Here is a 15,937-nt window from a genome sequence, read left to right on the forward strand (position 1 = left end):
ACATAACAAATACATACAAGAAAAAAGGATTCATTCTTCTATTCAGAAGGAAATCACTAGCTACTATCTGGCATCTCACCAGTAAAATCACCTCTCTCCAGACCTAAATATTTACTGTTTCTACCTTCAGATCAAGAATAGTGAAACTTCAACAGCTGAACATGCTGCACCAAGAAAGGGGCCACTAGTAGGTGGAACACACATCCAGCTGGTGGAATAAATGCCATATCCCATAACTATTAGTTCTGTTATTTTCAGGATAAGCAAAGAATTTGCAGGAAAACAAATCATCCTCCATCCTGCAGGGTTGGAGGTCAGGTGAGTGGGAACTTCTTGTATTGCAATTATCGCTTTGAGTGAACAAAAATTACGTTAAGCAGTGTTCTTTTCTCCAATAGTAAGTATTATAATAGATCAAAACTCCTGGAGACGAAAAAGCTCCAGGAATACATCTGGGATAAAAAGGATAATAAAGGATAAAACATGTTACAATTATGAACCAGCAATAATGATAATAACCTAGTAAAAGAAGCACTGAATGCAAGGGGGGGGGGGGAAGTATTCTTTTTCTTTGTTACTAGAAAGAGATAAGATGTCTCTCAAACAATGCCGCACTAACTAGAGAAACAATCTGAAGAAAATAAAGACATTATTGGGAAAGCTGGGCTCCTCCAAAGCAAGAAATAATGAGCTTGATGTTCATGACACCTGTTTAGCTTCTTGCCTAGATTCTGGTTAAATATTGGCCAAATACTTCAGATAACAGTGAATTTGCATGAGGGGTGTTTAAAGGAAGCGTCCACGTAGCAGGCATGTATCTCTTACGCGTCTCGAAACTTTTGGTGTGACGGCTAAGGCCACTGGTGTCACCCTAATTCCATGTAATCTTGTAGTTTCACCCTAGGGACCATCAGAGAAAAATGCAGTCAGACAGACAGGTGAACACAGATCCTAAATGGCTGATTAATAAAGCTGGAACTATTTTATAAAGGCTTTCAGCCGTATCAGCTAAAAACTGTGGAATCCATTCAACTGTGAAAGGGGTGAAACCTGAAGTAATGGAACAGTATATGGGAAAATTATCAGGGGATTGAAACACTGCTGAGTTTTCATCTTTGCTGCTGAAAGGGTGAGACACGACAGCATCATCTCACCCCCCAAAACCGAAACTTTTGCAGGATTAAGTCAGTTTGATCTGAAAAGCGGTATCTCCCCTAACAGAAATGAAATTTCACATTTTAGAAATTCAAATGTTCTCATATCAAGTTAAGAGGTACCATCAGTGGCATCTAATTAATAACCTTATTACATATCTCCCCTTTGAAGCCAGTACTCAAACTCCAAATCAGCCTGAATGCCCTCACCAAGGCTGAGATGGTTTCAGAAGACTTATGAGAAGTGTGACTTTACTTCACTGTGTGCTCGTGCTACATCAGATGCACAGCATGGCGTGTGAAAAGTGCGATGAAAAAGTGTCATACAAAGAGGTGTGTCCAGGTAAGATGAACATCATTTTTCACCACAAGAATGACCATTTCAGCCCTAGTCCTTCAGAAAACTTTCTGCCTACGCTGCCTGCTGGACCACTCTGTGGGAAGGAGCTCATATCTGAACTATCGTGCAACACTTCCCGGAATTACAGTTGTTTTACAGAAACAAGCCAGCACCAAGTACTTCACAAATGATGAATTCTAGCAATTCCAGTTCCCCGGTCGTGAATCAAGGATATTTTTGGAGTCCTTCCAGCCTGCTATCTTTTTTCAGCTTATCAATCAGACATGAAAATATATACACTTCATTACTTTGTAAATCTAAAAGCAAGGATCGCTAAACATTTTTTAAGATGCTCACACCAATACCAGTCCTGAATAGGAATGCCTTGAACAGTCACTGCTGTTTTTTGATCCGTAATCGAATGCTCTATGACACGGAGGTATCCTTATGAGTAAGTGAAAACCCACTGAGGTCTAAGACCATAGTGATTATGTGTCTTCCCAGCTTTTTATCTGTTAGTGCCAAGGAAAGAAATTGTGCTGGAACACAGGACGACCATTAACTCTTCCCAGTAAGTACAGGAGACATACAATCTTATGCTGATCAAAGTGTTAAATAATTTCCATATGTCCAAGGTTAGGACAACAAAATGCTTTAATTTCTCACAGGTGGATGATAAAGTTCTGAGAAAGCAGTTGCTGTAATGGGGACACATAGCACAAACAATAATTGCAGCAGCCAGTTCGAGGCACTGTGTGTTTTTAACTTCTTTTTTTTTCCAGGGCACATTGGATAATTTTTGTCAAATGGAATGATTTTTGGAAAATCTCATGTCCAGTAATTCATCTTTTTCTCATTCTCCACTAAAATAGCATTCCCTGGAGGTGCAGCACATGTTGCTGCAATAAGAGTGATGTTTAAGAAGCTAAATGCCAAACAGGAATCCTTGCTACTGAAATGTCACAGTCAGCTACTATGATACAAATGTGGGTGACGGCAGTGAAAGAGAGTTGGCTCCGTATTCTTCACTTCACATATGTTACAAAGAAGAGCTACCCTGGCTTCCTGGTGGAGGTAGCACATAGTGACTGTACTGCTTTTCCCCAGAATCAAGAAAAAGGTGGAGCTACAGAGAAAGCCACAATAGTTAGAGAGAAGTTAAAAAATGGGCAAAGAACTCCAATGTTCCTAAAACACCAGCAATAGTGGGAAAGTATAAGGGGTTTATAAAGGCAGGCACGAGGCTTTATTTTGGAATAGCCAGTTGTGCAATAGAAGCACTGCACAATATAACACAGTAGGCAGACTGGGACCTTTGAAACAGGCCCAGGAAATGCTGCAACTTCTTACATCACACTGGGCCTCATCCCAGTATACCAAATTCTTACTGTTCCAAATCTTAAATTAACTGACAACATTTGTAAAACCAAGCAGAAATTACACAAAGAAATCTGCAAAACGCTGTTGCACCTTTGGTATCTTCCCTCCCTCCACAGACAAAGTCAGAGGTGAGGCTGCTCATGAAAACTAGATATCACTAAGCAGATGACAACAGCTGGATGTCACTAATGGCACCATGTCTCCCATTCTCAGGACCAATTTCTGATCTGCCTCCCTGATTTCCACAGCATTTCTTTCATCATCGCCTGTTTTGAATAGGCAGAAATTTAAGACACAGTGTAATTTTACATAAAATTACTTTTTTTCATATTCTGGGCCTGAATAATAATGGAAGCTACATCTATTTTTAATTTGTAATGTTGCATGGCTTTTTTTGTGCAGAAGAGGGACCGGGAGGGCAGAGGAAATACTACTTAGGCTACTCAGTCTGCACGGATAGATTCTGATCACTTCACAAAGGTTCCACTGTGCTGGGGAGTTTGAATTGCTATCTGTTTCTTGGTGGATACTAATTTCCTCCCAAGCAGTCTGAAGGAAAATATCTTTGCTTACAAAACCTGGTCTGTTAATGTCCAGTCATCTGTACTGAAAACCATGGATAAAAGACCCTGTTCTTAGCATATTTTACCACACGCAAATTTTTTTCACCTGAGACTTCAGGTCTCTAGTATTCAATATGTTCATTAGCAAATACACGAAATCTCAATTATAATGTGGAAATTCAAGTCTAAAACTAAGCCATGCAAGTTATGAAAATCTGCACAATGTTTTGATTATAGACTTTGGTTTTCAAAATCTTAAATTTCCATTAAAAATAAATAAATCATTCTTTAAAAGAGAAAGGAGGACAGGAAGAAACAGCAGTCTATGCTTATTACTTCACTGACATGTGCAGTAGACCAGTTTACAAAAAGACAAAAGGTTGGTCAAACCCAGGAGCATTGCAAACCCACCATAACATGTGACAGTATTTGACCAAAACCACAGTGCTGTAGAAACACTTTAATTGAATACCTACCACTGTGTAAATGAATGTAAACATAAAGAGATGCTGTGTTTCACATCCTGTATCGCATTAATAGCAATTAGATCTTGCATATGAAGTGGAAAAGAAAGGAAGTTAAAGCAATGTACGTCTGCTTTATAACTTTGTGTGTCTGCCTCTGAGGCACACAGTGAACTACTTAACAAATAAACAATCGTGCGCTGCCCTTGAACACCATATAATCTGCATGCAGTGCAATGCAAATATAGTCTAACTGTTATAATCCATGATAATAGCCAGTCATTAGTCCTGGGAAGATAAATTGTTCTGGGTGGCTGCTTCTGCAATATCCATCGGAACTGCTTGACCAGGAAGGTGGTGGAACACAGGAGAATACTGGCCAGTTTTGCTGTTCAAGGATTTGTCAACACTGCTGTCATTGTTACCCTCTGTAGTTGATGTGACTAACGCTAAGTTAATAATCTGTTCATCAAATATCATCACGCATCTTCCCAATTGTCAACCAGCTCCCTGCCTCCCATGTTCGGCAGGTGATATCTGCACTTCTGTTGGAAGCATTTGCTTGAACATGGTTCCAAAATTGGTATATGGCAATGTATGATACATGCAGCCCCATCAATGCTATCATTCATTGGAAAAGCTTACACTGGTAGCAAAAAAAAATTCATAGCATTTGATTTCCTTTTGCTGTCATTTGCTGCTCAGAGAGTTACAAACAGAGCATACATTAAAAAAGCTAACATGATTGGGATATTGGCTTAGGGTAACTCTTGCATCGACAATAGAATTTGTCAAACAGGACACTTGGTCGCTGTCTGGATGGTGAAGGGAGTCTCCATGGTAAGGGTCCTTGAAGGGACATCTTAGTTGGATTGGGTGAGACTCCCTAAAACATGGTTCTGTCCAATTTTTATAATCCAGCTGGCCTGTGGTCCTACTTGACCACTGCAGGACATGCATAATCCATCACTATAGACTGCCTTAACCTACATACAAAATGTTTCTTAACTATCTTAAGTAGTACAAAAGACTGTCCTACAAGACAAACAAAAAGTCCTTCTATAAGTATGTCAGTGAGAAAAGAAAGACTAGGGAAGATGTGGGCCCTCTCCGGAAGGAAATGAAAGAGCTGGTCACCCGGGATAGAGACAAAGCCGAGGTACTCAATGACTTTTTTGCCTCAGTCTTCGCCAGCAAAGACTGCAGCCACACTACCCATGATGCAGAAGGCAAAGGCGAGGACTGGGAAAATTAAGAACCACCCACTGTAGGTGAAGATCAAGTGCAAGACCACCTGAGGAACCTGAAGATGCACAGGTCCATGGGACCTGATGAGATACATCCGCGGGTTCTGAAGGAACTGGCAAATGAAGTTCCTAAGCCACTATCCATCACATCTGAGAAGTCATGGCAGTCTGGCGAGGGTCCTGCTGACTGGAAAAGGGGAAACATAACCCCTATTTTCAAAAAGGGAAATGAGTAAGACCCAGGGAACTACAGGCCAGTCAGTCTCACCTCTGTGTCCGGCTAGATCATGGAGCAGATCCTCCTGGAAACTCTGCTAAGGCATATGGAAAAAGAGGAGGGGATTGGTTGCAGCCAGCTTCACCAAGGGTAAGTCAAGCATGACAAATTTGGTGGCCTTCTATGAGGGGGTTACAGCAATAATGGACAAGGGAAGATCAACGGATGTCATCTACCTGGACTTGTGCAAAGCATTTGACACTGTCCCACACAATACCCTGGTCTCTAAATTGGAGAGACGTGGATTCAACAGATGGACCACTTAGTGGATAAAGAACTGGCTGGACAGTTGCACTCAAAGAGTTGCGATCAACTGCTCGTTGTCCAAGTGGAGAGCAGTGACGAGTGGTGTTCCTCAGGAGTCGGTACTGGGACTGGTGCTGTTCAACATCTTGTTTGGTGACATGGACAGTGGGATCAAGTGCACCGTCAGCAAGTCTGCCAATGATACCAAGCTGTGTGGTGAGGTAGACACGCTGGAGGGGAGGGATGCCATCCAGAGGGACCTGGAGAGGTGGCCCCATGCAAACCTCATGAAGTTCAACAAGGCCAAGTACAAGGTCCTACACCTGGGTTGGGGCAATCCCAAGCACGAATACAGACTAGGCCGAGAATGGAGCAAAAGCAGCCCTGAGGAGAAGGACCTCGGGGTGGTGATTGATGAGAAGCTCGACATGAGCCGGCAATGCATGACTGCAGCCCAGAAAGTCAATCGTATCCTGGGCTGCATCAAAACAAGCGTGGCCAGCAGGTCAAGGGAGGTGATTATGCCCCTCTACTTTGCGCTGGTGAGACCCCACATGGAGTACTGCATCCAGTTCTGGAGCCCCCAACATAGGAAAGACATGGATCTGTTGGAGCGGGTCCAGAGGAGGGCCTCAAAGATGATCAGAGGGCTGGAGCACCTCTCCTATGAGAACAGGCTGAGATAGTTGGGGTTGTTCAGCCTGGAGAAGAGAAGGCTCCAGGGAGACCTTACAGCGGCCTTCCAGTACCTAAAAGGGGCCTACAGGAGAGCTGGGGAGGAACTTTTTACTAGGGGTTGTAGTGATAGGATGAGGGGGAATAGCTTCAAACTGGAAGAAGGTAGATTTAGATTAGACATTAGGAAGAAATTTTTCACTCTGAGCGAGGTGAAGCACTGGATCAAATTGCCCAGGGAAGTTGTGGATGCCCCATCCCTGGAGGTATTTAAGGCCAGGCTGAATGGGGCTTTGAGCAACCTGGTCTAGCGGCAGGGGGCTCTGCCCATGGCAGGGGGGTTGGAACTAGATGATCTTCAAGGTCCCTTCCAACCTAAACCATTCTATGATTCTATGATCATTGCTACACATGTAGGAACCATTTCTATTGATTGTCTTACCCTTGTGCGACTGATCAATTTTGCAGCAGGAACTGTCTGGGAATCTCTGGGACAACCAGATTCTCCACCCAGGATGTTAGTCAACACATTTAATCATACAAATTGCTGTAGGCACAGCAGGGGCTGCCTAGGAAATCTTAAGAACTGTCTGAAATTCCCACTGTGAGAGCTCCTGTAACAATCTGTCAAATAAGTAGACAGCCAGCAGTTCAGTCAATCACCTAGTTTCAACTTGGTCTGCTGTCTCAAACCAGCCCTTTTTCTCATCTATGCAGATGACTAGCCTGAGAGTTCCTAGACCACCCTGGGATTTAGTAACTTAAGTGCATGGGGAGTGCACACAGGCACAGCCCTGAGACCCAGCTACAATACAATTATAATTAAAGAATTAAACTTGATTTTCCTGCTTAAATCTCACAGCCCTTGCCCATCTATCTGACCAAATGATGTCAATGTCTGACCTAGTGAACTGCCTTACAGTTCAGATGGAAGTGGTTAAAGAGTGACTCATCTGCTTAAGTAAATGCCTAAAGTTAAGTGATATTTATGCCATGCATTATACTAGCTTGGGTTTGCCCTCTGGATCACACCACTGATTTTGACTGAGTGTGCAGATATGGATATGAAACCACCTAAGGCAGCACTGGCAGTGAGATTTGTGGTCTATTGTTTCTGGGAACAGTAAAAGCTGGAATATTGTCCATATATACAGCAAAGTATGGCACTTTTCACACTTCACTTTCAAGTCAAATGCTCATCTACGGCAAAAACCTATTCACTATCCCTACCTTCAAGTTCACAGAAAAATTGCAGCACATTTGTGGGCTGAACTATTTAAAGGACACGACTTTTCTGCTTTACCAGTGATGACGAGACTATGTTTAACCAAGCCATCAGGATTCACACACAGCAGAACAGGCAACTGCTCATTTTACCTTCTGCTTCCCTCAGTTCACCTGATGTTGTCAGCAGTCTGTCAGGCAACATCTGGGAAAACAAACTCACCTCATCTGTATTCCACACATCACACATACATTACTGCTTTATCAGCTGCTCCTTCTGCTCTGGGCCAATGCAGATCACAATGGGTTTAATGCCTATACTTCCTTGTGAGTGAACAGATATAAGATTTCATGCTGAATAATGAAGTGTAGAAGCTAAGCGTTCATGTTGCTCATCTTCAATAGTTAGCTCTGGAGTTTCTTCATGTAAGACAACTGAAAAAACCACAGTATCATGCAGCCTGATATTTGCAAGCCACAGCTGTAATGGGTCTTTAGATCAATGTTTCATAGGTATGTTTTTTTCTTATGTTTAGTGTTCAAAGAAGACAATTTTCAGTTTCCAGTTATTTTGTGGGATGCACTGTTGTAATAGCTACATCTACCGCAGTAGGACCAAAGCTGAATAACACGGCTAACGTGATCATATAAAGCAAATTTACACTGCCAAGTGACTTTCCAGTTTGTAGTCATAGCCATATGTGACCACATAAATTTGGAAGAGTTATGTGTAGGCCATACCGAGTAGAACAAGAATGAAGTCTGCAGCTATGGAATGGCTCAATTACTGGCACTGTTATCAGCTGCCCACACTTCAAGGATGCTTATTGCTGATTACTAACTGCACGTAGCAAGTTCAGTTAATGGGAGAGAGTGGCACGGGCAGTACAGTTCACAATCTGAACAGCTTCTAAGTTGAGGGAGAGCTTTTAAGCGCAGATCTCCCTTGCGGTTATTGGCAAGGCAATGAGGATACAAGCCAAGTTATGCTGGGGGAGGTTACAAGCATCTTAGTAGAACTGGCTGTTACAATCATCAAACTAGCTGTTTAAAAGAAATACATCCTGCAAGCTCCAATCTCAACTGTGTCTGACCCTTCACCTGGAAATGCTGCTATCTTGGCTCAGCTCCATAGCCAAGTCTCCTCCTCTTCTGCCTCATCCCCTATCATGTGCCTCAAGCAAAGATAGACCTCTCCCTGGCCATCCTTCCCTGCGTTCTACCTCTCTTCCAGGCAGGCTGGTTAGTTTGGATGTTAGTTTGGCAGCACCCAATTTTTTGGAGAGAATGAATGGAGGCTCTTTTTGGTGCAGGATGAACATGAACAGCTCTGCCAGTTTGCAAAAGTAAAAGTAAGCCTTCTCTAAAATTTAAAAGGAATATCACAGCAACAGATAAAGTAGGTACGTTGGTTTGCTGGCCCCAGAAATTCTGGGATAATCAGTAGTACCTTGTCTGCCCTTTCTGCAATGAAGCATCCAGTTCTCCTCTAAAACCTGAGAGAAAACAACACCTACTTATTTTTTACACCTTCCCTCAGGACACTGGTGGCTCTAACTCTAAGCTAAAGTGCATGAATTTTAAGAACTGCAGGATATATTAAGAAACATTGCCAAATACTTTAGTCTCGAAATTCTGCCTTTTAAAAAATTAATACTCCAGTGGAAATTGTTGCCTGAATTCTAAATAGCTACTTGAAAACAAAAAAGCATCCATACTATTTATAGAGGATCTAACGTTACGTGCTCCCTTCCACTGTTTGAGCAGGAACAGGAGCAAGACTTTTCCCAGGACTTAAGGGATTAAGCTAACACGCCAGGTCCTGCTGCATTAGAATTAAGAGGCTGGAAGCTCACACTTATCCAAAGGGAAAAAACCAAACATGAAATTAAATGTTTTCTGTGGCAGCTAAAATATGTTCCAAAACAATGAAACATTCGTGAATGAAAGCTAAGCAGAAATTTCTCAAGCTACTGTTCAGTCTAAACCCTTTTAAATGTCAGCAACTGGGTTTTGATTACAGGTTTAAAAAAGAGCTATGGAGGGTCATTAAAACTGAAACATAGTATATACTGTAACACTAGAGTCATAGATCACTTTAGAGAAAGGCAGACCTTCTAGTAAACATTCCAGCATCAGATCTATATTCTCCTAAGACTGGACAGCATAATATAGCTCCCAAGATTACAGGTGAAATACATGAACCCCAAATGATCATTAAATCCTCTCTAGAGGCTGTGTAGGAAACAAATGAGATGAGCTCCTACAGCTGTCCGTAAACAGCTCCTCTGTCCTCTTTGCTAAAACTTGCAGGATGATCTGAATATGAGCCAGCATCATACTCAGCTTTTTAAAACACCATTTAGATTTACAACTCTTTGATGTCCTTTCGCAGTATCTGTCACATTCACCTATGCTGAGTACTACTTTGTACTGTGCTTTTTGGCTACTGAAATCAGGGAAATTGCTTGGTATGCAGTATGATGCGCTCTGAGCAAGAGTGGCAGACCTGGAAAGTTGTATTGATTCATCAATACCTGCATCCAGTAAGAAAGTGGTCCCCAACCTAAAGCCTGTGTGTTACATGCAAGACAGTACAGTGTTGCTTTAGGTCATCAGCCACATAAAAATTAAAGTTGAGTGAAGATGGAGGGACAAAACAAGACTTTTCTCTGTAGCCTCATATCTGCACAGTGTTTTGTCTATAAATCAGCAAGTTGGCAATCACTGAAGTAAGCTCTCTTGGTTATTATTTACTTAACTAGATTGGACCATACCCCAGTGACCAGAAGGAAAACACCGAGAGGTCTGTCTTACCCAGCTGAGAGGCTAATTAAGCACTGTAAAACCCTACAATTTGCAGAAAAGCACAAGCAATATAGACACGTACAAGATTTACAAGAACAGACCTCCTCCTTGCTATAAAGCTATAAAGAACAGAAGGGAGATCTTGAGCTAATTAGGTTAATATCCGCTTATGGCTTCGTGAAGAAGGACCAATAAAACAATAACAACAGCTAGAAACAAAATATTTTTCTCAAGGATAATTTTTCTCCCTTTTCCATCTCTTTCTACAACTTTTTGTACTCAAGATTCTACAACACGGTGTGCTTTGAATTTACCCCTTAATTAGTACAGCAATTTGCTAAGTTTTGTTTTTGACTTGTTTCAGGATGCTGTTCGGAACAGTCTGATAAGTCATACAAATTATTGCCACCAACTCCAAATGCTAAAATCTGAATACTTCATTCTACCTCCAGAGCTAAAAAATGTGCAGCTCAAACTCAATGCCGTGCCTCTGTGACCTAATTTAAACTTTCTAAGTATGAAAAGATAATTACTTTATGCTTTGAGTAGGTGATTTCCCCCTTGCCTTAGAACTCTCCTTTCTCATAGTCAGTCCTTTGGAAAGGGCATCCAGATAAAAAATGTAGCTATTTCAAAATATAATATTAATACATTATCAGAGTGTGTGTACTTACAGTGCTACACACCCATGCTTGAGGAATGCAGGGAAATTGAGTGTTTCCAGTAACAGACTTGGGCTTATTGAACAAGATATTTAAGATTCCACCATTGCTACTAGAAAGCATCCTTACCAAAACATGATGCAATTCAACCTAGGCAACCAGAATCCTCTTTATAGCAGGTAAAATTCTAAGCTGCTAAACAACATATGCCATTAGCAGAGAAACTGCACTGATTTTAGCCATTTATTATCTTCCAGTTAAGCGTAATGGGAGTTACAATCATGTGGGCTAGAATTAGTTTTAGCCAGGGAGAATATTTTACCCAGAAGTTCTCCCACAAGTCACCAATCCAGAGAGATGAGTGAAAAGGGGATGACGTGAAACCAGAAGCGTATGAGTAACATTTGTGTTTGTCTTTACCTTGAGCTCATCTGCATCATAGAAGTCTATGCGCACAGCAGGGACCATCCATGTCTGGAACAGAGTCGCCAGGATCTGTTTGGCAATTGCATCTGCGATGAGGTGGAAGTGGAGTGGGTTTCGCCTGATACGAGAAAAGGGAAAAAATGCATTAGCTCACAGGTTTCTAATTCCTATTGTAAAAGGACAACATCAGAACTTATAGAGCTTTATCTATGTCTAAGGTCTCAACGTAAAGTGTAAAGCATATTTGGTGGAGTCCTGCTCTGTGGCCAAAATGCTGAGGCACTTACAATTTGAATAAACATCACAATAATAGAAATACTGGATCACTTTCTGGGTGGTTGTAAATAAATACAGTTCCTTTAATTTCAGTGGAATGTGATAATTTACAACAGCTAAGGATCTGGTCCCTTCTACCGGCTCCTTAAAAGAAGGCCAAGTTAATCCCCCTTTGGGGACTTGAGCTGCAAAAGTGATTACTTTCACTTTCTAGGTCAACCTGGTAATTTATCTTTGTGGTAAGAACAGTTGCCCGTGGAGAAGTGGGAGTGGAAGGGAAGGTTAAAGAATAATCAACTGAACGAGGTGAAACTCCAGGACCATTCAGTGTACATGCATCTTTTTGGCAAATCAAACTTGAGGTATCAACAGCTGTCCTATGGGGACCCAAAATTAGATGTTTCAGGTGAGTGCCTTCTAGCTACTGGCATAGTGAATAGAATGGAGACTGTAAATCTCCCCATACCCTTGTTCCTACGAAGGAAGGAGGGTTGAAGAGAAGGAGGAAGAAAGAAAATATTTTACTTTAAAACACCAGATTTGGGTTCACCTCTGTAGTTATAGGACTCGGGCTAGGTGAAAAGCTTCAAAACAAGGTGAGTGAAGCCAGTATCACCAAGAGTGGCAGGGTTGGACAAAGTGTGTGGATTTTTTTTTTTTGGACATTACAAATACCGTGTTGAAATCCCTTAACCTTGCTTCTCTCTTTGAGGGACAGTAAGCAACAAAGTCTGATCTTTAGTCAACTTCTGTGGTAGGAGCATGAACACCTGTGAGTGGAAGTTAGTCACAATTTGCAGTGTTCCATGTTTAACCCTAGCTTAGCAACTTTCCCTGTCAGCAGAGAAGGACAGAGTTTGCAAAAGCCACTAAGAAGACAGATGGTTCATTTAGACTTCAGTATTGGCTCAACCTTTCGTTGATCCCTTGGGTGGAATAGTGGAGTCTCATTTCTGTGAAATTTATAAAGGTAAATGGGTGTACTTGTTAACGGATATTTTTCATCTAAAAAGAGGAGAATTTAGTTTCACATGCTGGTTAAAGTGGAAGATGACTGATGCTACTATTCTGCTGTGTGAACAAGAAGTGAGGAAATCTATGTTAGTTCAGGTCAATTTACTCCCATTACACTTTTGGGCTTAACCCAAAAGATGAAGGTTATTTCTTTCTCCATTTCCTGCATTAATGAACAATACGTGCCTTTCTCTTTAATGCTATTCTTCTTGCTTTGATGAGTAATACTGTTTCTCACTGAACAAAGTCCACAAAAACATGTAAAAATACATATAATGGTTCACAGTATCCTAACACACGTCTCAGCAGAAACAGGAGATTGTTGTGAGAAGCAATGTATGGCTGGATTTTGCAGTGTTAGAAATACTGCCCCTAAAATCCAACCCAATCCCCAGGGATGTCAGTGAAGCTGTTGTATTTGCTTTAAGGGCATTGTGGATCAAATCCCGTGCTTACAGGAAAAGCAGAAAAGGGCTGGTTAGAAGCCTTATATATGAGATAATCGTGATGGCAGCAAAAACCCACAGTTGATCTGCCTTTAATAATATCCAAAACACTAAGCCACAACACGCTTTCCAAAAAGACAAAGGTCTTTCGATCTCCATCTTGCCCTGGAGTGAGAAGAGGAGAGGGAAAGGCACAGGCTGCCAGCTGCTGAGTGTCCCATTACCAAGCTAAAGGGATCGCAGCAATTATATCTGCTTCACCAGCCCAGCAGGAGAGAAGGAGAGGACATCCTGGCTCATGCAGATTCCGCAGTAACCAGGCACCTTGCCAAGAAAAAATTGAGAAATAGCAATGATCAGGAAATACATTTCACTAGCAGAGAAAAGGCCAAGAGAAACAAAGTACAACACCAGTGGCTTTGGGTACAGGTAAATAGGTGTTAAATCTCAACATATACATTCCACGTAGGTCCCTCTGCTTAGCAGGGGTGAGTCTGGTATCTGGTAGGACTACTTCCCTGCTGGCGTTCTTTAGTAATTTCTTCTCCTTGTTTTTCAGGGTCATTTATCTATATATCGCAAAGTAGAATAAGAAGAGTAAAAAAACAGTTAAAACCAAGAAAGCTACATCTTCTTTCAAACCATCATTTAGTCAAATGGAATTGATATACAATATTTGAAGGTGAAACACACTAGTTGGAAAGAAAAAATCCAACACAAAGATACTCAGATGTTCAGTAGCAGTTTATACTTATCTGAATGACCCAGAGTGTATGAAACTTAAATGGGAACAAGTGGGTGACATTTTCTTTAGTTCAGCTCCTACTGGGAAAAAGAAAAAAGGAGTAGTTGTACTCCTACACAGAAATGTCTTTCAAGGTGTTAGCCTCATGGTAAAGATTCAGCTGGAAGGAAAGTATGTGTCAGAGGCAAAGCAGAAGATTATCACTTACAAAAATATATCCCCAAAACAGAATAGTGACCCGCTGACACCTACAACTAAATGAGCATCAGTCACAGAAAATTTTACTCCAGATGAGATTTTAGTTACATGAAGTGTGAGGTTTAGCATGGTGCTAGAAGCCAACAGAGGACAGACTCAAACCTGGAAGACCTTCTGAGGGTAACAGTACTAACATACACACAGATGACATCTTTTACCTCTTCCAGTGTCTGCAATATGCAAAGCCTAAAAGGTATGAATTGCTTCAAAGTGTTTATGAAACAAGTTCAGAAGCTTAAAGATCAACTAACATCCATTGTAAAAGATACGGAAGAGCTTCTATAAGATGAGAAACCTTTCTCAAGAGATATGAGAAAGGGATGGAATCATTATTTGCCAACATGACTGAATCACTGGCTGTAAGAATTAGGGGTGATAATCAGGATATAGTGAAGGATTCCACTGAAAGCTACATTTCATTAGACTGATGTTTTGCTGTACCATTTAGTGTCAGTGAAAGCTATTCCATTCTTCAGACTGGTCTTGTTCCAGGACAGAGACATTGTGGGATATGAGGTTTATAAAACTGAAATCAAACTATTGCTCCCATGATAAGTTAAGACATAGCCATGTGGGGAGCTATCCTTCACAGGCATTTAGCAGCTACAGTTTAAAAAGTTTGGGAAAGGTGTGGGGAGATACTCAAGTCTTCCAGAAGAAGGCTTGAGAGTCCTTCACTTGGGCAACAAGGAAGGGTGGCATGGCCTTTGAAGAAGTTTAACGAGGAGCTGAAGACACTGAAGTTTGCTAGTGGAAGTTGAGTGGGGTGAAACTGGAAAAATACGATGCTCTGGTTAAAGAAAAAACGGCTTTCTGTTGTGAAGGCAGATCAAGTTATGGAAAGGATTTCAATGCTGTGGTTTCCTGCAATAGCAGGGGAGTTAATGAGATGACCCAACAGGTTCTTTCCAATTTTCTGAGCCTCAGGACCTCAGTGCAAGCCATCCTTCTTGGTTTGGAGAGAAGCTGGAATCAAGTCTCAGGGAAAGTGATGACCAACACAAACCTCCTCTTCTCTCACAAGGTCAACTTAGTTTGACTTCAACTTCTCTAACCAACTCAAAGCACAGCGGTGTGTTGGCTTTATTTTTAATGTATACGGTATCTTACAAAATAAAGACATTTTGGAAAATTCCCAGTATTCATGTGAATTTGTATGTTATGAAGTCAAGGTTTCTAGTGTCCCTGGTTTTGGAACAGACAGCCCTTGAACTCTGAGCCCCAGGTCTTCCATATTCCTCACTACAGAAGCAGGTATTGAAACATCCAGAGAATTTCTCCCAAGGTCCAGAAATATTTAAACTTGTTTACCTCAAAGATTTTGAACATCTGAATTTTTACCAACTACAACTTTTCACAGTTTCTGCTACATGGAAAATGCTGATGTGCTAATGTCTTAATGCAGAAAAACACCATGTCAAAATATGGGTATTTCCCATCAAGTAGAAGCTCAAGGTTTCAACCACTCTATTTAGAAAACTGCAAATCTTCATATAGTAAATTATTTCCACTTATCTTAAGATCAGAACACTATCTGACAAAGTAAACCATACGTAAAGAGCACACATTTACTTTCCTAAAATGCTTTCCTCAAAAGTGAATGAAAAGAGATTCTGGCCAAGATTTTCAAGCATGGGTGCTTAAATATAGGCTCTTACGCCTAAATATAGGAGCTTAAACGAATGCTCTCATTTTAAGAATTGCTGAGGTCCTACAAAGTTAGTAAAATGAA

The 15,937-nt window shown here is 41.2% G+C and overlaps 1 protein-coding gene across 1 annotated transcript in view; it reads right to left on the bottom strand.

Annotated features, from left to right (window-relative positions):
• LARGE (like-glycosyltransferase) overlaps nt 1-15,937 on the bottom strand; it is a 201,806-nt gene that overhangs the window by 119,401 nt on the left and 66,468 nt on the right. The window contains exon 4 of the mRNA XM_009881984.1: nt 11,461-11,584. Within this exon, the coding sequence (XP_009880286.1) occupies nt 11,461-11,584 (124 nt within the window). The remainder of the gene's footprint in view (nt 1-11,460; nt 11,585-15,937) is intronic.

The sequence above is a fragment of the Charadrius vociferus genome, unplaced genomic scaffold (assembly GCF_000708025.1).
Source record: "Charadrius vociferus isolate BGI_N301 unplaced genomic scaffold, ASM70802v2 scaffold883, whole genome shotgun sequence".
In the NCBI taxonomy this organism is placed as follows: Eukaryota; Metazoa; Chordata; class Aves; order Charadriiformes; family Charadriidae; genus Charadrius; species Charadrius vociferus.